At 40.0% G+C, this 23,156-nt stretch overlaps 1 protein-coding gene and 1 long non-coding RNA gene across 3 annotated transcripts; both read right to left on the reverse strand.

Annotated features, from left to right (window-relative positions):
* Positions 1-4,732: 4,732 nt before the first annotated feature.
* On the reverse strand, positions 4,733-7,342 carry LOC137190944 (uncharacterized). The gene is made up of 2 exons (XR_010930324.1): positions 5,233-7,342; positions 4,733-5,199 (listed from the first exon to the last, which is right to left on the reverse strand). It is a non-coding gene; the product is annotated as an uncharacterized lncRNA (long non-coding RNA).
* Positions 7,343-7,841: 499 nt separating this feature from the next.
* man1b1b (mannosidase, alpha, class 1B, member 1b) lies at positions 7,842-21,295 on the reverse strand. 2 transcript variants are annotated; one of them, XM_067600659.1, is made up of 15 exons: positions 21,018-21,295; positions 20,742-20,868; positions 20,075-20,193; positions 19,185-19,293; positions 18,867-18,985; positions 16,163-16,290; positions 15,964-16,073; positions 15,555-15,734; positions 14,873-15,021; positions 13,883-14,071; positions 11,973-12,163; positions 10,489-10,609; positions 9,961-10,155; positions 9,697-9,828; positions 7,842-8,297 (listed from the first exon to the last, which is right to left on the reverse strand). In XM_067600659.1, exons 2-15 carry the CDS (start codon positions 20,746-20,748, stop codon positions 8,091-8,093), a joined length of 1,956 nt encoding a protein of 651 aa, XP_067456760.1. In that variant the 5' UTR covers positions 20,749-20,868; positions 21,018-21,295; the 3' UTR covers positions 7,842-8,090. The 2 variants fall into 2 exon arrangements, with proteins under 2 accessions (XP_067456760.1, XP_067456768.1); XM_067600667.1 differs by having other exon boundaries at positions 20,075-20,239.
* Between the last annotated feature and the right edge of the window lie 1,861 nt (positions 21,296-23,156).

Genomic DNA, 23,156 nt, shown 5'->3' on the forward strand with positions numbered 1-23,156 from the left:
CACATAACTTGCCTGGTCAGATTTTTTTCCTTAGACTTTCAATTATATGAAATATATGGGTTGTAATTTTAAGACAAAGTTTTCTTGACTATTATGTGTGCACGCCAATATCTGATGTTGTTTTTGTGTGTATTGTTTTTTTTTGTGCGTGTGTGTTTCTGAGATGATGGTAATTTTGAATTGTAAATGAAACCTGAAGGTTCAAGGTGACTAACAGTTTAAAACAGAGAAAGAGAGAGGTTTTATCACAAGGACTGTGTTTTGCATTTTTAATCAGCAGATTGACAACAGCTGTGTAGACCTGCATTTTTCCACCTTCAACCCTACTGAGTTCTGCCCAAAGCAGGGTTTAAACTCAAAATCTTTAGATCTAAAAGGAACTGTAATGTGACATGATCTTAAACCACTGGACTACACAGACATGCTTTAAGCAATAGGAAAAGATGTATTTAACAAGCATATCAATGTACATTATAGGTAATAATATTAAGGAGAGCTGGAGTTGAACTGAATTATGGTACATTATGAAGATGTAAAGCAACTTTGTGCATGAGAGCAATATTATGAGGAGCATTGCAGTGAGCGGGTAATAAACACACAACCTTGTCATCTAAGGTGAAGCTGATCATGAGAACAGTGTTCTTAACCACTGAGCCAACAGACATTCACAATAATTAGAAGAAAAAAAATCTCCATTTTGATGATGAAAATGTATTTGTCTCAAACTAGAGCTTGGAGCCCAAAGATTTGTACATCATTATTGAAAGCAAGACTAATTTACCATGAAAATGAATAATATGTGTAAAAAGTGTTTGAAGGGAGAGAGAATCTGTAAGTTTAAGAAACTGGAGTGAGAGGAGACACACATCCTGCAGAGCTGTTTAAAAAATCTTTTCTGGTCTAATAATATCCGTGATCTCCACTGTGCCTGATTACATGACACACTGGTGAGACCTGACAACGTCTGTAAAACCCCTGATTTTTGGCTTAAATTGCTGAAAAATTATAAAAGATATCACTAAACAATCTGATAACTTTGAAAATTCAAAGTTTTGTGAACATTTTATAGTTTGAATGGTGTCTGTAGGATAAGAGACGTCCGAGCAGTTGAGTGTCAAAGTGACAAAGGTTCCAACTCAGTTGGATGGTTCGTCCCATACACCCATTATGAATTTTAGTGTTTTAAAAAATTATATAAAATCGCTGAAACATGTTACATTCCAGAAAAATACAAGCACATATCTGCTGAATGAGCTGCACAGATTGACAGTTGAATGGTTTTTATAGCACAAGGTATGCAGCAGTTGAGAAGGGCCAAAAAACATACGGGAGACGGAATAAGAATAAAGAGTGAGAAGAACAAAGTGTGATTGCTGTAATCAATCACACTTTGCTGAAAGCAATCACACAATTGAGAGTGACTACTGTTAACTAATTAACAGTAGCATAAAAAGGAACATTTAAAAAAAACAGACTACAGATTAAATTAAAATATGTGTTTGTGTGTGTGTCTAGGAACCTATTCTTTGTTTCATTTTATCCTGGTTGTTTCTTCCCTCTCTCATGTTTGCCATATTATATTTTCAGTAAAAGCACAGGCTCTGCCGCCTTTATCGGCTTGTCTTGGACTTGCCTATTAGTGCCCATTGTGTTTTCTACGCCAGAGAAAAGAGAAGGAGCCATCTGGAAGAAAATGGTCAGTAAACTGCCTTTTTAAAATTGAAATGACATAATTGATATTATTACTGTCTGTGAAAAATCCTGTTAATGCTTTGTCTGCCTTCATCTTTTAGGTGGAGGTTCAGAGCCTCCTTGTGGCTGAGGTGGTGGGTGGAGCCAAATCTATGGCTCGGAAATCAAGCCTCAAGAATCTCAGTCACCTCTGGGAGAAGGTGAGTTTAGAACACACCAGCACTAAAAGACACAGGTTGACGTAAAAGGAGGATCCAGCCTGATCAGACTGAATTGTCATTTTGTTTCACTTCAGGCATTGACTTGATCTAAATCACTAAATAAATCAGAGTGAGGGGGGCGAGTTTTTTTAAGTTCACATTTTTAGTCTGATGTTGTTGATCAGTGCATTCATATGTTTTTTTTCTCAGATAGATATATTTTGTGGCTGCAATGTTCATATAACTTTGTTTGCTGTTTTTCCAGAGTGCCCTGTTGGATCTGTACATCAAGTCAGTCCTTATGAGCAAGACAAAACCTCAACAGCACATTTTGGACAAAAGCGGCTCCCTGTTGCATCATGTCTCCCACTCCGAATTCAAGGAGCTGCTGCTGCCTACTCTTTAATCATTATAGAACTTGATAGGTTTTTTACACAGTAATGACTTTTTAAACTTGCAAAACTGTCCGTGCATTGTCATTCTCATCTTCATCACTTCCTGTTATGCCCACAACAACAGGATGCTGGTTTTGAACTAAAAAGCAAAATCTCTGAGTTTGGGAAATAAAAAACCACCAAGAGCTGTAACTTTGTTTCGCTTTACTGATCAACCACTGATAAGAACATATAAATCATAAGCCAGAAATTTAAAGCCAAAATTCAAATAATGACCAATTCACATGACTAATATAGTTCCAATTTGTTTTGTGTTTTACGGCCAATTAAAAACACGTCTGCAGCTCATTCAGATGTGGTAACAACATTCTCTGTGATTATTTTAAATGTCAATAGAGCCGATCACCCAGTGGAGCTGCTGTCATTAACCTGGATTTTTATTTCTGTCACTGTAACTCCACACTTCCTGCAGATGTTTCACATTAAAAGCCTTTGAACTGCTTGAAACTTTAACAGAAAAGTAGAAATGACTGAGGGGGGGGCGGTGTTTGTCCTCTCTCAGCTGGTGACCAGCATCCCCAACAGCTGGCTGAAGTTCCTGACAACAGCAGGTCATGGCACTCAGCAGGAGGAAGGACCTGGATGAGATTGATCACGCTGAGATGGAGCTGAAGAAGGGACAATTGCTCTGGTGCCGCGGCTTCAACCGCGTCCAGACTCAGGTACGCTTTCACCTTCTGACTGTGTGTTTTTATAAATCCACCGCTGTTGTGGACATTCAGGAACTCTGACAAAACAAAGTTTGTAGAGATGAGCAGCGCGAGCCTCCTAAAGCTTTTCACATAAACTTCAGATGCAACCTCTAAGTGCAAACCAAAGTAAACACAGGAAGTAACACCCTGGATTAGCTGGTAACTAACAGCAGAATCATCTACCTCTGACATGAACAGCTGTTTGTTTCCACATGTGAGGCTGAGAGTCCCAGAAGATTCAGCAAGTGGTCATACTTCAGAAGTAGAGACACGTTACGTTATTGTCCTATTGGGAAACTGAAGAAAACTACCTGCAGTGGGCTGGTTATCCAGAGTCCAGGCCGTTGGGACTGTTTGTCACTGAATCAGAACCAGAGTTCACAGAGGAAGAGCTGAATTGATGGAAGAAGGAAGACAAAGAATAGTGCACAAAGTGTGCACAGGATCAGCCTGCAACACAACTGATTCCAGCTGTTTGACTCCAATAAATCCACAGCTCTGGTTTCACCTCCCCAAAGTCCAAACAGCTCACTCTCCACATGTTAAGCAACAGTGATAAAAACCCTGCAGAGCAACGGAAGCCTATCAGGACATTATTGTGGTGCGTTTGTTGGAAGAGGATCATATGTTCTCTGAAGTAGATCCACTGCTGTGCATTTAGCAGCAGTAGCTAATCCAGGAGACACTTCTGTTTCCTTTAGTTTGGACTTAGAGAGCGTTTTTGTGGAAGCTTTCAGAAGGCTGCGCTGCTCGCAGATTCATCCACAACTTCATGACCCACCCCGAGTTATGCATCAAGGACTTGGAGCCTCAAATCCCTGTCATCAATGAGGCCGAGGGAGAAGGCAACGCCCCCACCAAACGAAGCCTGCTGCCGCTGACCCCCCTGCCATCTCTCCCATCCTTGCCCAACCAGACCGACACTACCATGTAACGCTTCGTCCCACTGCACAAGGACAGCTCCAGGTCCAGGCCGCAGTGTCTGGGGAGCCCCCCCCCCCCCTGCACAGCCTGGACACCTCGTCATGCGCCCCGTCCCCAGGTCCGACCACTTCCTGTTAACTGTGGTCTGTTTGTTTGAGTTCATTCTGACAAGGGTTTTACTTCTTCTGAGAGAAGAATGAAAAAACATTTTCAATACAGACTGGTCTGATTGGTTCTCATCAGTTCACCTGCTGGTTTTTAATGTTTCTGTGTTCCGTTCCGACACAGATGGATGTTTCCTTCTTTACTTTAATAGACATGAACTCTGCAGTTGTTGTTCAAGAGAAAAGTGTTTGTGAGGTGATTAATAATCATTTTACATTGATGTGTGGATGCATAAAAAATCACATCAGTTGGTTATCAACCTGAACAATGTTTATTAGATTTAGATTCCGTCTCTCACTTTATATTTCCATCTCCAGCAGATCATATAATCTGCGTCTGGCGTACACTGGTCTGAAGTCTGTGTCTCACCACACATCCTGTTTGTATAAATACTAGTTTATGTGTGAAGAAAGGGTGTATGCATGTTTTTGTGCATACACATGGTTTATACATCTGGTGTCAGGTTTGTTTAATGATTCAATGATCAACACAAATATTCTGTTTCTGTTCAATAAAATCTCTTTAATTTCTATATTTTTACAAAATTAAAGCCGATCCAGCATTTATTGTACACCAGGTGACATCAACAATACATTTTGTATAATTAAGAAAGATTTAAATAAATTAAAAAAAAAAAAAAATACATTGAACCAACAGACCCCCGCTCACCTCCCCCATCAGAGCAAAGCCCTTCAAAATGTTTTCCACCTTCAGAGACTGATGTAGGCTGTTAGGTTTGACACACAGGACAAAAACTTGTGTTTGATACAAAGGTTATTTGCTGAAGATGCTCCACCAAAAATCTAGTTTGTATCCACCAAACACCACCTGTGAGCACACGGCAGGTCAAGTTTGGACTTTCAGCCTCCTTGGATTACAAAAATTATGATTTTGCTGCATGCGTTGGGTTTGTGTTTGTTTTTCCCCACTGCAGAAGCTGATCTTTGTTGGAATCTGTTGAAAGTGACTGAATTCAAGATGAGGGAGAAAACTTCCAGTTTGGGGGGATTTTAATGCTGGAGTTAAATGTTGACAATCCAGGGCAGCTAAGAGAAGATGCTTCGGTGATCACTAGCTGAAACTGGCTTTTATAGTAAATCTGACAGAACGGAAACGCAGCCACATTAAATGTGTGAAACTGGTTTTACCTGCTAAAGCGCTTTCTTAAAACATGTTTCTCTTCATAATGATGTTTACACTAAGTGATGAGAATACAGTATATGACAAATATGCCTTATTACTAAAAAGCCAAAGATTATTTTAACAAAGAAATGCTATAAAATGGCAGTGTGTAAGCACACGTTAACAAATATTTCAATATAAAAATCCAATTTAGTCCCCATTTTCCTTTGGATTCCAACAAACCTTAAACTGTCTCAATATAAATGCCACGCTTTTAATTCTACAAATCAGTCATCAGTTAAGTTTGTGGCAAAATACACTAAAATGTGCCTTCTGGTCGTGCAACTGTTAATGAATTTATGTTGTTGGGTACTGATCTGTATATAATGAAATGCCTGTCTATGTCTATGTTTTACATCTGTAGGTGTCTGATTGGTGGGTGCAGCTAAAATAGAAGTGAATCAGTCATCAGTGTTTAAGTATCAATCTTCACAACTCACACGAGTGAGACTATAATAAAAAGCACTGAAAATATCTCCTTTGTTTGTTTTTCCTGAAAGAAGTGGCTTTGGAGAGATGGCTTTTCATCGTTTAAAAAATGCCCCCAAATAAAATCAAACATCAAGTGATTATATTTTCAGCATCTTTGGCTCAGTCATTATGCTGAAATACATCCAGGGAGGGATCACAAAGAGCCCTTGTAGGCAGGATTTATGCACACACACACTCACTGGTAGAGATCAGTATTATGTAAACCCGATGATTGCTTTGAGGGACTGCAGGAAAAAACAGTAATCCTTATTCCATTCTACTGTAAAAATATTCATATCTGCAGAGATCACAATGACCATATAGCACATGTGGAAAAATAGCTTGAAATGGACATGAAACAGTTGAATGTTGTCTGAAGCAACATTAAAGGCACACGTGAGACAACACTAAGAGGAAAAATTACACAGAATGTACAAGAGAAGTTTGGTCTCAATACAAATTCATAAAATCATCTACATGAATAGCTATATGAACTGTTGGTATTTACAGCAAGCTGCTCTGTAGCCACATAACTACTACACAAATGAAAAATGCACAATGATAGCTGTACTCATTACACCTTTAAATATACACAAATCAATATATTATGCTAAATTTATACTCAATCTCATAATTCATTTCTCTTGCTTGAAAGAAAAACAAACGTACTCTACATCTTAAGACGAAAGATCAACGAAACGGAACATTCAGTGGAAATAGCAGCTGAAAAAAAAAAAAGAAACACCTCAGATGCTACAAGCTCATTGTTGTCCTCATAAATCCAAAGCTTCACAGTAAAGAGGAAAATCTGCTACTTGGCAACAACTGGAATGAGACCAACTGAGGTCAACTGAGTCCCACAGAAAGAGAGTGATGCTGCATTCATGTCATATGAGAACACACGTTAACTCATCTAAGACATTCATACTTTTTTTTGAGTATTTTTGTTCATGTTTAACCTACACTACACTGTCATACAATGTCACTGCCCTAATGTCACATTTACTCTTCCTCATATGACATGAATGCAGCATGGGACAGAAAACACATGGAGGAGAGTTCTAGCCAAAGCACTCAGAGAGTGTGTGACGAGGATTTTGCTCTTTCTTATGTCACACACACACATACATACATACATTTCAGCAGAGCGGTCAGGTTGTAAGTTGCAGGCAAGGGTTGGTTTCAGTTCAGACAGCTGGTGACTGTTGTTTCACTACAAAGGCGACCAGCCTGCTGTCACTCCAAGCACTGAGGTCAGACCAACAGGGCAGCTACTGGTTTAGTCTCATCCTGTTTAAGAAACTTCTCCACCCTGATAAGGACACAGTGCTGGAGGGACAAAGTCTTTTTCTGGCATAAAAATAGTCTTTTTTTTTTTTTTTTTTATAGGAATTGAAAACACACGACAAAAATATCAGCTATCAGCAGCTTTAAACTGGAAACATCAGTTGAACTGGACACTCATCCATTAAAGAACCAGTGTGGAGGATTTAGTGGCATCTAGCAGCGAGGTTGCAGATTGCAACCGACTGCATACTCCTCCTCTCCCCTCCCCTCCTCCCCTCCCCTCCCCTCTCCTCTCCTCTCCTTCAAAGCGCATAGGAGAACCTACGGTGGCTGCAAAAGGCCATCTCTAAAGCCGGTGTTTGGTTTGTCCCTTCTGGGCTACTGTAGAAACATGGCTGTGTAACATTGCGGGCTCCATCTATCTCCCTATGTAGATATAAAGGGCTCATTCTAAGGTGACACAACTATTCCTATTTTCATGGGATTATACACTAATGAAAACATACTTATGAATATCATCCTCCATTTCTGTCAATAGAGCCCCCTAAATCTTACACACTGGTCCTTTAACATGTGATTAAGACTGATTTGATTCAAGTCACAATCAGGGTTTTCTTCAATGCTGATGCCTTCGGGTGGTCGGGAGGACAGAAACATGAACTCTGTCTCTATCAGAAGTCCACGCTACAAAGACAAACAGTCAAATAAATAAACAAGGCGTAGCCACAAATGGAACCAGGCTCTTGTCATTTTTCCATGGCTTTTAGCACAAATCAAACAATTGATTCCATCAGTAAAAAAATGATTTTTTTTCCAGTTGTGGTCTGTGTTCAGGGTTGGTTTTTTGTTGTTGTTGTTTTAGCAACATTCAGTCACTGAGACAGAAGAAGGAATTATCTGGTCTAAGACGAACCCTGAGATGTTGATGGCGTTTATAGGTGCAGTTTTATTTGAATTTGAATTCCTCTGTGTGTGTGTGTGTGTGTGTGTGTGTGTGTGTGTGTGTGTGTGTGTGTGTTGTGTCACGCAGGGGAAGGCCATATAGGCAGCGGATGAGCTTCAGTGTTGAAGACGTACTGGTCTAGACTGATGAGGTCGGGGTCGTCGGAGAAGAGCAGGTACAGATATTTCAGGGTCTCTCCCAGGAAGAAGCTCTCCATCTTGTCTCGGGGGCTCGGGTAGTCCGGGTCACGCACGTTATTGATGGAGGTGTAACCACCGGAGGAAACCTGAGCACAAACACACATTCATTCAATCTGTAGGCCATATTTTAGAACATAAACAGCAAACCGTTTAGTATTTACAAGCACTGCAGATGTAACTGAACAGACACAGCTGGTGGTGCGTTCAAGACACATTTTGTTCACGTGTGGAAATAAAGCTGAAAGATCTTAGCACAAGTGACCGTTTTAGCAGTTCAACATTTTAACTGTCTTAACAATATCATCAGTAAGTTGAATATGAGTTATTTCATTACCGGCCTTTTGGCTTCATTCACACTGCAACCCTTGATTTATTGCTCAGATCTGATTGTTTTGTTTGGCTGTTCACATGACTGTACACACTGAGGTCGTAGTGCAAAAAAATAGAAAATAAAAAATAAAAAAATCAGACCTGTATCAGATTTAGGACCACATATGAAAGTGACCTAATCAGCTTCCATGTGATTTGTGCTGTTCACACTGTTATGAAAACAGATCTGAGTCACATATGAGCAAAAAAAACAGGATTTGGGCCACTGTTGCCTGCAGTCTGAACATGCACAAGCCTTAAACTGATAGCTGAACCCAGCCTGTAACCACATCTGTAAGACCCTTCTGCTGCCGCCATATTGAGACCCCTGTTACTGGCTGTCAGAGTCAAGACAAACTGAACACAAATCTCGGTACTTTGTTGGATCGGGGAGCAGAACTCTACACAGGAGTCTTTGAAACAGATGCAACTTATTTACTTCATTTTCATTTGCTGATGTCATTTTGCTGATGCTGAAATGTTTTCTACCTTCAGTTATTACTGAAATGTTAATCAGAAAATCAAAGTTGTCTTTATCAGTTTGTGTGCCTAAAAAAGCCCAGTGTCCTCTGGTAGCATCAGTCAGTCTGCAATGATGAATCACTTTAAGCAGCTATTAGTTTCACTTTCCATTCCTTCCTCTAAAATATTTCTAAAATCTCTAAAAGAACAACCTCATTATTGCAGACTGACACTCAGAGATATTTTTAGTTTAGATGAGAAACGGTACCTCTGTGAGCACAAGCGTTCCTGCACATTTCACTGAGCAAAGAGATGACAAGCACACTGCACACGCTTTACCCGTCATTCACACACACACAGAGAAGCAACTGAGGACTCAACTTTTGAAGACAGAAGTGGAAAAACTGTAGAAAAACAGCACTGAGGCAAATTCCTTAAGTATGTACTTTTTATCCTGAAGATGACATTAGACTTACTGTATCTGTGGTCTTTCACAAACAAATGAAACTAGATTTTAATTGTTTATTTGTGTTTATTATAAAGATGTCCTGTTTGGTGTATTTAATTCCTCTGTTTCTTCCTCGCATCCCTGCTAGGAGGAGCAAGAAGACACGAGGAAGAGATGCGAGTCGACCTAGCTCTCATGTTACTCACCTTGGTGTACTTGTTAAAGCTCTTGAGAATCTCCCAGCCCCAGACCCGGTACTTGTGGTCCTTGGTGAACCTGTACAGGTAGAAGAGACTCTCCACCGTCTCTGGTCGCAGGAGGTTGTGTCTGTCTGCAAGCTACAACAAGGAATACAAACAGTGAATTATGAACCGAGTCTTCATAAAGCATTGCAGGATTGTTCACGGTCATATTTTAGGTAGTTTCCTGCATTTCTGCTGTGTGATCAGTAGGAAGATTGAGGGTGGTACCTTTACTTCGATGTCTCGGGTGCTGCCCTGGTGCATGTTGAAGTGGACAATCTCTGGGCTGAGGCCTGTCTCCATGTGCACGTACATCTGGTAACAAGTCTCCATCAGCTGTTTGGCCAGATCCATATGATCAGCAGGCAGGCCGTTGTGAGCACCGAGAGCCAGAGTCCCCGGCAGAAAGCACACGAGATGGTCCTGAACAGAGAGAGCACATAAGCCGAGAATGAACAGACACAACATACTGACTTCAATCATCTGTTTAGAAATGGAGTTTCATTTCCGTAGGTTCCCAGTTTCTTATATGGAGTGCAACTAGCAATCACCACTTAAACCAAAAGGCCTTATTTTTTAAAATCATTTCTGTCAGTCTACACTTAACCCAATAATTATTTCCTTTTTTTCCCCCTGTGCATATTTAATGTTTCACCACATAAAACAGGCAACATTTACGTGAACTTCATTGTTACATGACATTTCTGTAATTTTACTAGCAAAAAAACCTTGTGGATGTTTTTGAATGTTACTGACCATTTTAGGGCTGAACTGCCCGTGTGAGATCTCTCCAACAAAGGTGAGACCGTTAGGTGAAGACTTCTGCAACAGGTTCTTCTTCACCCCCTCTACCGCCTGCAGATACTCCTCCATTAACCTAAAACAAGACGCACACAAACAGTGGATGACACTTCAGGGATTGCAGTCTATGTTTCACAAACAGGAAGTTTTCACAGACTTACATGTGACTCTGTCTAATACAGGCTCAGCGATACATCCTGTAGGTTTGCACTGATCCTTGTTTCTGTTTCAATTTCAAAACTGTTCTTCCATGTGTAAAGAAATATGAGGCTGTAACTACACATCACTTCTTGAAAGAACACTCCAGTGATTTAGTATTGCATTAGAGACAAAATTAAAAACATTTGTCAACATGTTAGATGTCAACAGATAATCTATTCTCTTGATTAATCATTTAGGCTATGAAATATCAAACAGTGAAAAATGTTCACTGCAGTTTCACAAAGTGCAGGTTCACATATTCACATTAGAGCAGCACTAAACAATTATTTTCATAATCAACTTCATCAATTCTCCTTTGGCCCATGAAACAATTTCCTAAAGCCAAAGGTCACGTCTTCAAATGTCTGTTTTGTCCAACAGTCTAAAACCCAAAGATATTCAGAGAGCGGTAGACAATCCTCACATTATTTATTTTATATGATAGCGCCAGTAGAGAGATGACGTCTCCAGACAGACTTGAACTGGGGACGTTGTAGTTAAGCCACGGTGCGCCCCGTCACTCCTCACATTTGAAAAAGTTAGTAACAATGAATGTTTGGCATTTCTGCTAAAAAAAAATAAAATTAAATAAACGATTAAAAGCAGTTGCAGATGAATCATCTGTTATTCAACTAATTGATTGTTTTAATTGAAATATCTTGTCCAGAGATATTCAGTTAATGATCATGGAAAACAAATAAAAACAGCAGATCTTCACATTGGAGAAGCTGGAACCGACCAGTGAATTTTTGGATTTTGGCTTAAAACTGATATTAAAGACAATCGATTATCAACATTGCTGCCGATTAATTTTCTGTCGATCAATTTATCAATTGACTGCTTCTCTTCATATGGGCTGTGCAGTATACTCATCACTAGTAAAATTAGACTGTTACAATAAGTAATGCAGATAGGTAATCTCTTTCTAATAAGGTCTACCAGTACTGATGTCACTATGTCAGACTGGGGCTTCACTAATGTCTGGCAGACGTCTGTTTAGCTGTCGATATGGGATGTGGGTAAAGCACAGCAGGTAACAGACACACTGTGAGATGAAGAGCTTATCACGCTGTGTCAGATCTGTCAGGAAACAAGGACTCCCTGAGTATAAGGACTGTCAGCTGTGACAGCGTGGAACACAATCCTGATTTAGCTGGTAGGACTTCACTGAAAGCCCCAACATTAGCACCAACCCTGAATCTGACAGGAGTGAAAGAAGAAGCTGGACAGTGACTCACTGGTCCTCCTTCTTGCCCCCCTGGATCCACTGCTTCAGCAGGTATTCATAGTAGCTGTCTGCCCTGGCTCCCAGTGTGTAGATGCCTTGATGGGTAAACTGCCCACTGTTGGTGTTGATGAACATGGGCACCAGGCCGTCCAGCTTGCCATCCAGCTTGTGGACCTGTTTCATAACCTCAGCCACGGCAGCCTGGAAACCAAGGACCGAGGTCAGGTGACATTTCTAATTTAAGAACTTAAGAGTTAATTCCTTATCCCAAGTAGATTTAGAGTAAAAATGTCTAGAAAAATGAAAAGAAACCAATTCTGAATGCAGAGGACACCGGGCCCTGCAAAAAGATTCAAAACTGATCAAATCAAAAATGTTTTTTCAGATTCTGAATGCTCAAATGGATGTTAATGTTGTAAGAACTTAACTCCTCTAAACATTTTCCAGAGGAAGCAACGTTGTACAGATCATCTCCATGACAAAATCAGGCAGAAAACGTGACTGTGTAAAGATAATATTGTACGTGACTAAGGCCCAGGTGCCATGTATTGATTCCTTGAGCTTTCCAGAGCATCAACAGTATTTCCTATCACACAGTATTGCAGAGTAATGAGATGAGGCTAGGGAGGTATCTTCCATTACATCCTAGCGAGTGTGTTGGAGATTTCCCCTTCGTACCCAGTCCCTCAAGGAGTTTAACTTCTTGTGATTAACATGTATTTAACTCAGTTCAGTAATATTTGTGTCAGCTTGTGATTCTATCCAGTCCTGGTAATACTTGTGGAAAAACAGATCGAGCCAAGTCAGAAGAATGGTTGGCAATGGGGAAAAATAAATCCTTCAGCTTGCTTCAACAAAAACTATTGTTAGTGTTTGTCAGTGGGAAGCCAGTGAGGGATCATGACCTTGTTACTCCAATAACATCTTTTTCTGGGTAGTCGACGTGCCTGCATGGATGGTGATGGGATCTTTTCATATTACACCCTCTTGATGAAGCTCCTTTCAAGCAGAATCAAGAACCAAGAGGAACCAAGAACAGGAAAAAGCTAACTCTATAAAATATACAAATTTATCAAATACTACTATACTAAAACTATTGACTATAATTTGTACTTTTACCAGTAATTACATATTAGGATTATGTAATCCTATTATGATTATCATTTAACTTAATATTGATACAACATTGAGTGCTGCTGCAGTCAGTTTAAAGATTGAAGGTAACTGGGTTCTGACTATTCCTATGTGGGAATTAGCATTTTAAATTCCTGAAGGATCTCATGGTAACAGAGTCTGTTTCCTGTTTTAAGTCTCTTTGGAAGAGGTGACCACGACTGCTGCAAGGCAACAAAAGCAGCAGCTGATATCAAACCCAAAAGTATCAATGCATACAAGATCAAATTTGAAAAACCCAACACACAGTCTACTCTAGAGATGTTGAACCTCAATAGTTAATCTAACATGACTGACAGGCTGACATGCTTGTGGCACTGTGGGGTTGAATGGAGGTAAAACACCAGAAAACAAAACCATTTGATGGAGGAAAAAAGGGTGAGACAGTTTAGCTGTTAGATCCTTATTACAAGAGGAGCAAAAAATGTGAATTTTGGCCTAAATCAGAAGTGTTTACCTTCTATTCACATCTCAGACTGTCAGGCTCAGCTCTACATTTTGGTTCTGTTGTACTTTGTCAGCCTCAGCTGTATTTAATCAGCCTCAGTTGTGCTTTGAGTTTACTGTAAGGCTGAAAACACTCAAGTAACTGAATCAAAATAAGTAAGTCATCAGGAACCACCATGAGGTTGCCATTTATAAGTGAAATTATCATATGTCAGAAACACATATCTTCAGCTCTTTGCATCAGCAGTAGAAAAGACGGAAAGCAAATGTTTCTGGGTGGACTCTTGGTCAGTTGATTACCTCGTACTGTGGGTCCTGGGTGAGGCGGCTGAGCTCTCTGAACTCCAGCTGGATGCTTGTGACCTCAGCCACAGTACTGTCTGAGGTCCAGCGAGGGGGGTGGGCTGTACCTTTGCCAATGTTCACATCAGAGTAGGGGATCTTGGACGGGGTGTTGAAGGCTGGCATCAGCCTGGAGCCAATGTCTTTCTGCAGAGGGAGAGTGCAGAATAGATAGATAATTGTTTAAGCATTTAAATCAGTTCATCAAATCTGAAAATGATCAGTTTCTTTGTCTTATATGATAGTAACTTCACTATGTTTGGGTTTCTCTCAATACTGTCAAAATTTCCGTAAACAAATAAAATGATTACTGAGGAGACTGTTGAACAGTCTACCTTTTACACAGTATAGTAAAATAGATTTGTCACAGTATGTTTTCAGAGTTGCTGTCGATGGTTGTGAAAGGAATAAAAGGGGAATGAAAATATCACTTCCAACATTTTTATCCAGTGTGAGCTTGGACAGGTGCTTGGCAATGACACACAGATTATTCTAAATGCAACGCTATCTTAAAAAAACAAAACAAAAAGCAAACATCTGTTCCAATTAGCGTTGTTTTCCTAAAGCATGTATCTTGTACATGCTTGTATCTGTAAGACAATAAGGCTCAATGGATAGAAACGTCTGAGCAAATGAGAGGATCAGAAACTGTTGGAAGCACTTCAGACTCTTACATGTTTATTTCTGTGTAAAGTTTAAAGGAGTTGTTCTTCACTATGGTTTAAGTACCAGCCCTTGTGAAACAGTGTCTGGCTTCTATTTAGGAGTCTGAGTAACACCTACAGTTTGGTGGTATAGAGTCTGCAGATGACAGGGAAAGTCTGCAGTAGATAGCGAAGGGGCTGCTATGACCATTCTTTGATGTGCTTACAAACATCACTCAATATTTATGATCAGTTTTTATGTGAGCATGACAGTTCTGAGATGAGTGCATGTGTGGTTACTCACCGCTTTGTCCAGGAACATGGTGTCTCCAGTCAGATGGTAGGTACTCAGCAGGCCTCCCAGGATGCGGATGGTGCTTTCAAACAGGTTGACATCTACATTCTTGTTGAATGTGAGCTCTGTGGCCACCCACATCTTTGCTTCTTCAAATTCTGCCAGACAACATGACAAAATCTTAAAATGTCCAACTCTAGAAAGTTCTAGAAATTAGAGAGAATTGGTGTTGGTGTCCTGAATAGAGAATTAAGGCACGAGTACTTGCAGTGTGAATTTGTTTCCCATGGAACTCCCAAATTATGAATGATTCAATGGGAAATCAAATAATCATAGGACTAAATATTTATATATATATATACACACCCAATATCTCAATAAAAAGTTGACTTATTTAACTGGTTTATTAAGATTAAACTTAACCTATTATTTCATGTTCCCATCAGCCTCAGCTGTACTTTGTGTTTAGTGCCTATTAGTAAATGTTTGCATGCTAACATGCTGAACCAACACACCAAACACGATGCCTGCTAAATATCAACATGCCAGCATTATCATTAATGAGAATGTTGGCATGATGTGAGCATTTAGCTCAAGTAGCACTTCACAGAGCTGCTAGTACGGCTGCAGACAGAAGTGACGTGATACAGAAGCAAAAGTTAAAAGTTGGACAGCACAAAGGTCAGTCTACCTTCTTTAAGCCCCAGGATCCACATGGTATCCAGGGCATCGATAAGTGTCAAGCCCAGACCAAACCACTCGCTGTAGGACTTGGAGATGGGTCTGAGCTCATCATGGCCCCAGGCAAAGTCTTTATAACCCTTCCATGCATGTCTGAAAGCCTCTTGGACCGCCTCCAGCCAGTCGGTTACTGGAACACACACAATCCACACAAGATGCCTGTTTAGCATGTCATCTAACTCTGGAGAGTGATTCAGAAACAAGTGCCTAATGTCTGGGGATGGAAATGTTCTAAATATTACAATGTCACTCAAAAGTGGATATTACATTTAGCAGTCAAAAAAAAGAAAAACTGCTAAAACTAAAAGCCTCTTAAAACTGTGATGCATTTGTTCTAATGCAAATAAAACAGCACACACCTGAATCTTTTGTGGAATTGGCTTCATGGTTGGCAGGTGAATCCTCCTTATTTTCCTCGTCCTTGGTGCCTTCTGTGGCTTGGTGAGTGTCGATCACCGCCCCACGCCAGCTGAAAGTCAGCAGAAGATTAAAAACTAAATGACGAGTTTGATTATTAAGGGAAACAATCTTAAGGTGAGATCACACTCCAAGTTGCACCTGATGACTCCCTCCTCTTCCCCTTCCTTCTTTATGTCAGCTGCCTTGTCCTGCGGGTCTGAAGTGTTTCCTTTCTTCTGCAGACGATTCTGGAGGGCAGGTGGTCCTCTCTTATTGGACAGTTTCCTCTGTGGCAAACGGTGACATGCACAAGAAACATTTTTAAATGACTGTTTTCTATGTGAGCAAGTTGTACACACACATCTAATCTGCTGATACTACAGCTTCAATTTAACGAGAAAATATCTCATTTAAAGGAAGTATTGTCTATTCTATTACTACTACTACTACAGTAGTGCTGATGTGTGTGTGCAGCAGAAGGGCTCTGGAGGCCCAGATAGCTGTAATTGTAATAAATGTCAAAGAATGAAATGCCTTCACTATTTTTATTGAATAACATATTAGATAACAAAACATAGAACATAATAACTGTCTCACTACACTACAACACTGAGCAGCCTTTGTGGCATAGGCTACATCCTCCAATCAACAAATCCTATCCAACTACCACCCAAGCCTCTTTGCTATTAACAACCGCTTTTCCATGAATATTTGGAAATGTTGATTTTGTTGAACTAATTTCTGCTCCTCATGTTATAATTCTACTGTCTTTGCCTGAGAAGTTAGCTCAATAAAAGGCTTTCCATAACACTAGCTCCACTCAGCTGCTTGAAGAGGAGGAAGCGCACATGGTTTGCATCATTGTGTGACCTCTACCAAAATGAATGATGATTACACAAAGCCTCCCCTTCTAACCTTTGTTTTTGTTGTTGAACTAAGTGTCTATGATGAAAGCATACTTTGAGGTGACCTGCTATTCAAAACAACTGTGATTCATATTAATGGATTTCTTTCTTCCATCATCCAGATTCACCTTGCAGACATTATTGTTCACTTGCCATTTGTCATCCCTCCTTTTCACTGCATCCACATATTTGATCTCACATTTCTCTTCAGTAATCATTCTAACAGTTACTGCTGGAAATTGTAAACAGTTGAGAACATACGTCATGGGATTTTGTTGCAACTACTTTCCAATGAATAAATAGTCCTTATTAAAAATGTTGATGGCAAGTTCTGTGAATTATCTGGGGTAACGGATATTGTTTTTTTTAAATGTTATTTTTAGAAGCTGTGAGCCCCACAGACATTATTCCATTCACCTACATTGTTTTGGGGACACACACAGTGTTTCCCCTATAATAGTACACGAGAACCCCTGCCAGGCCAAAAAATCATTTTTTAAATGTCAAAATAACGCCAAATATCCATTCATTCGCAAATCAACAGCGTTTGGGAGCCTTTGAGCAGTGCTGTCTCAAAACATGAGTTAACGTCTGTGTCGTTGCCTGGGAAATTGCGGGTAGCGTAACTCCTTTTAAGGAAGAGGGCGGAGTGTAAGCGAGTGAGTGGTTAAGCAAGAGAGTGAGCAGTGGAGCAGAGGAAAGTAAGTAAGTTGTCAGTCTGGCAGTAAATGTTCAGTACAGACGACAGTGTGTCAGTTAATAAACGCTGCAGCTTGTCAAGACCATGAAAAGTCACGTCTGTTGTTTCCCCGACTGCTGGAAAATGAAGGGGTTAGCAACAATGGGTTAGCCTAGCCTGACGACACTAAACAGATAATTCTCCAGCCCCCCGCCACCCCGCCAGGCCAAACCACTCAACCCAGGGGAAACACTGACTCATATCTCAAACTCTGGACAAATAAAACCAAAATGATATGCTTGGATAGATACTGCTAGGACAAAATAACCAACGAACCAACCAACGATGTACATGTGTCCATACTGTAAGATGCACAGTACATCTTACAACATGGACAAGCCTAGTACTGACACTACTGAGCTCCTTGTAGCTCTTTTCAGCTCATTGCAGATGCTTTAAAAGTGGAACCAGCACAATTTTTAGATCACATATCTCGCTCCTGTAATTCTGCCATGCATCTTTCTATTGTTAGGCAATCCACTTATAGTGGAGGTTAGGTTTAAAGTGACTGACAGGTGTGATGACAATTTCAGTCATATGCTTCAACTTTCACATTATCTGAAACTAAAATGATCTACCGCCCTGACAGGCAGCCACTGGACCTGTATGATGGTTATTCCTGTAATATCGTCATCAGCCTATCTCACGTGTAGGTGAATATACGTGGGTTTAATCATTTGATGAGCCACTACAGTTGTTTAGCTGTCACATAATGAAAAGGAAATAAGGTTTGCTACATATTTACTGTGCCTGTTACATGTTACATGTTTTGTAGAGGTCATTTGAAAATCTTTTGCATTCAGCACAGTGAATGCTGAGCGCTTGAGGAATGAGCTAAATATGACAATCTAAGAAAAAGCAAATGCATAAATGTAAAAGCAGTGGATGTCAACTCAAAAAGATAAAATACTTCATTTCAGTATAATATCCAACTATCAGGTGCCAAAAAGACAATGGTCAACAATGTCAGTGTCCTATTTGCTACATACCTATAGACTAAACTACTGCCATTGTAATACAACTACTGAGCCTGAACTCCAACCCCGAAAACACACTGCAGTCACTTGACAGGATGCTGAATTTGTCTATCCAAAATAATTATTAACCAAAAAAAATGTAAAAACATCAGCACAAGAATTTTTTCCACACTTTCCAAATATTTGAAGAGATCCAGTCTCTTTAGAAACCCTTCAGAGAAGAGAAGCAGAAGTTTAGAAACCTGGGAGGGTTGTTCTGGCAGCAGTGGTTGGACTTGTTTGACAGGCTCAGGCAACACATGAGGGACGACAGGCCTCAGGACGCTGTTACTGTCATTCTCCTGCTCTCCACCTGTAAGGCCTCGACACACATGCAAAAACACATTTAGTATGAAATACTAGAACTATATTTTTGAAGTCACATTTTGCAATATTACAGCCCACAACTGCGTGCATTTTAATCCCTTAGTACTCCCACACTGTCATCTGAACATAGATAAAACAACTATTATTTTGTCAACGTTCACATACAGCCATGTTAAATGTACACAGAGTCTTACCTCTGAGGTGCTCAGTAACAGTAGGGTATGAGGAAATTCCACAAATAAAAAGGAGGACGAGGATGAAGAGGATGAGGCTGCGCTGCAACCTGGACAGCTGCTTCCATTTCTGCAAACACACGGCCAACAAAAAGAGGGAGAAATGCTGTCAATTACTGTCCATCCCAGACTTTCAGGTACAGGGTTTCTCTACACCGAGAAAGAACTTTAGTGGACAGGTCTCATCTGACTGATTGAATATATTGTGGTCTTGTGCAGAAAGGTTTTGAAAAGTCACAGAATGCATTGGTGTAGTGACAAGTTAGCATAGTAAGCAAGGAAGCATTAATTAAATAATTTTGATATGAGCTTATATTGACCTCAGTGATGAAGGAAACCACTTTATCTTTTTACACATTTTTTTCCCAGTTATTTTTTTTCAGTCCTTTCAACTTCAGAATTTGTAAAGAACTGTAAAGTCCTAAATGTGTTCACTGTGAAGCCAGCAGGCATGCATATCTGAAGATGCTCTTAGCCAAGTACATTTGTCTTCATTGACAAGCAGTTCATTTTCCACACATACTGTAATTCAAACATTGATTAGTCCTGCAATTAATCATTATTTTCATTATTAATTGATGCCAATTAGATTCTCAATTAATTGATTAATCGTTTGCTTCATGAAATGTCAGAAAAATTGTTCAAAAAATGACCATCACAACTTCCTAATGCCCAAGTCGACATCTTCAAATTGCTTTTTTTGTCCAAAACCCCAAAGATAGTCAATATGCATCTCCACAGTTATGATACAAGTGTCAGCCAGCACTGGGAAAAGTGGGACACCAGAGCAGTGTTCTAAGCAGGGTAGGAAACCAGAGCACTATAGAAATGCCTAGATGTGACCCACTTACTCTCCAGCAGGACTGCCTCCTCCACTGCTTACTGTTGTTGTAACTGCCCCCTCCTTGTCCAGCCAAGGTTATAGATACATAGCCCTGACGAGATGGTGTGTGCATGTCTGCAACCCAGCCTTGGAGGAAGAGACACAACGAAGAACGGCGTGAGTGACAGGAGAGCTGGGTAGAAAGGAGAGGTGTGGTGATATTAAACCAGCTCCAAACAGCGTAATGGGACAAGATGCAGCCACCATGTGAGGCTGGCTAGTAAATATAGGTGTGGGTTTTAAGTGATTACAAACTCACCATATTGTTTGACATAAAACGCAAAGTTTTGCGCCTCCTAATTCACTTTACTCACGTTTAACTTTGCAGAAGAGCGCTTACTTGTACGTTCACGCTGCCACAAGTTCCTGTGACCTAATTTCACACACACCTTATCCTGTCCTAAGTATCATATATCCAATGCTAGCGCTTCATTTCAGGGAAAATATGAACATCAACAGCTAGCTGTCATCGCATCTGCAAATGCCACCAAACAATGCCAACTGTTATCAACAGGCTCATTTTATCAACAGTGTTACATTAACGACAATACATGGCTTATCAAGTTGATATAACATCTACTGGATCAATGTACGTAAAATAGTTTTAAATAACTAAATAATAACTCTGAATTTACCTTTCATACGAGGGGTATACTCAGGTGAAGCCCCGCTGCAGCGGCTACTTCGAATCCGCGGCGCTGACTCGAAGTAACGTTTTGGCGGATTCACAGCCCAACTGTGGACCGAGGCATGACTTGAGGCCTAAAACAAACGATACCACGAGTAAAAAGTCGAGCACTTTTCCAGAACAAGAGAAACAGTCATTGTAGAAAAACAAAATAAAACAAAACACCTGTTTTGTTACGGTTTAAAGCGTGTCAAGAAAATGTTAAATATGTAATAGACATTACCTTTGAAAGTATCCAGCATAAAAATGTGTAACCAGCCTAATCCACCGCCAGTAGAGCAACAACAGTCAGTATTTCAATTGTGGTTAGCTCAACGTTTATAAAATAGCCTCGGGGGTCCCTTCATGTTAAAAAAAACTTCATCTACAGCGTAACCAGACGCCACGCAAGCAGTGTCCTAATTTTAATATCAATATGTCACAGACAATGACAAAATATGTCTGAATAACGTCCACTTGTAGCTTTGGATGTGATGCCGCTCACTGACAGAAACAAACGGGATACAGATGCTGCCCACATGCTGCGTTCAGTGACTCCCTGAAATTTCGTAAATGACAGCAGTACACTTTGGTCAATTAATTAAAATGTTTGGAAGGAAACGAATCCAATACTTATTGTGTTTCATTTTAGGCATTCAAAAGTTGTCAGTCATTTTTATTACATTGTGTTAAATTATTATACAAGATGGAAAAAAAACTCCTCAGGGCCACAGATTAAGGAAGAAGGGTAAAACATGGCATTTACAGTGGTGTTTAATATTCCTCCGCCGGTGTAGATCGATGTGGATAAAAATGCATAATGGTAGTATTTATTGCAGGGCAGGTTTTGAATGCATTACATGATGGAGGTGTTGTTTATTGTAAACATTATTATGTATGTCTTGGATACAGATATCACTAACAGGACTATTAATACTGACACCCCTTGAGAATAATCAGCCTTATGTAATAGTGACAGGGACATAATGGGCCCTTACGACACTAGATACATTCCTGTTGGTTTACCATTGGGGTCATTTATAATGTTTAGGCATTGTAATTTTGGTTCAACCTGAGCCTAAATGATATTGGAATGACAATAAAATCAGTCTCTCAATACAGTCTGACTTTGTCAGTGGCTCTCAGCCCCAAGCCCATTTGTTCTTGCAGAAATACATACATTTTAAAAACTGTATTTGTATTCCTAAATTAATCTGTATTCCTCAAACAACTGGGCACTGTAGTTTGTAACAAACATCTCTCTATATAAAGCAAGAGATTTCTGTGTGCCTGTCCCTCTGTATGTGTATGTGTGTTTGTCCTTCGTGTATCTCGAGAACCATTCATCCGATCTACTTCATACCTGGCAGGTGGATTGCTGGGGAATAAAGGAAGTGCAATGTCGATGTGTGAAGTTGTTTGGATGAGCGGTTCTTGAGAAACATATAAAAATACCTCATAAACAATGTTGATTTGCTTCTTCCTCTGCCATTGGAGTTAACATGCGGGAATACAAACAAACAAAATTACATCCGTAGTATTTATTGACTTGAAAAAGTTTAAGAGACTTAAACTCGACTATTGAACCGTGTACTGTGAATGAAACTTGGCATGTATGCACCCCACATTATGGTCAGAGATGGGATTACATCTGTAATGATGAGAACTACCATAGAGAATGAATTGAGAAAGTTTAGAGAGTTAAATGCACAATATGTAATTTCTGACGCTAGGAGTATCTCAATCAAAACAATAACAAAAGACAGAGTTTGATGACATTGTGAAGTAGCGTGAGATCATGGGAGTTGTTGTCTTCATCGTTAAATATCTCACCGAGACATTCTGAGACAGTCTCATGCACATTTGAACGGGTACTACAGTTCATCAGATCAACTTAAACTCAACTCAAAATTGTAGTCTCCAGATATTCTGTGTGTGAGGCGTTTAGGGAACATGGGTAAATTATAGCGTCTACTGATAGCCTGCGTGTGAGGCATTTAAGGAACATCGTTAAATTGTAATATCTACTGATAATCTGCATGAGAGGCGTTTAAGGGACAGGCACTGTTCTCTCTAGGTATTGAGAAATCTGCCCGTTCTGAACAGGCACATTTTGAACGGGCACTGCACTGGTTACTCACACAGGAAGAAGTGCATCTGTTAGCAGCAGGACTGTTAGCAGCAGTGGATGAATCCACATTTGGTGCGCTAGTGTGTATTTCTGGTAGCAGGAAGGTGTACATGACTTTGAGTCAAAATTAAATACAGTATGAGTGTTCATGGTGATGAACACATACACAGTAGTTTATAAATAAAGAATATTGCCAGACTTACCTTTTAAGGTACTGTTAGTACAGTAAGTTAATTTAGCTAGCACACTGAT

This window comes from Thunnus thynnus, chromosome 2 (genome assembly GCF_963924715.1).
Source record: "Thunnus thynnus chromosome 2, fThuThy2.1, whole genome shotgun sequence".
NCBI lineage: Eukaryota > Metazoa > Chordata > Actinopteri > Scombriformes > Scombridae > Thunnus > Thunnus thynnus.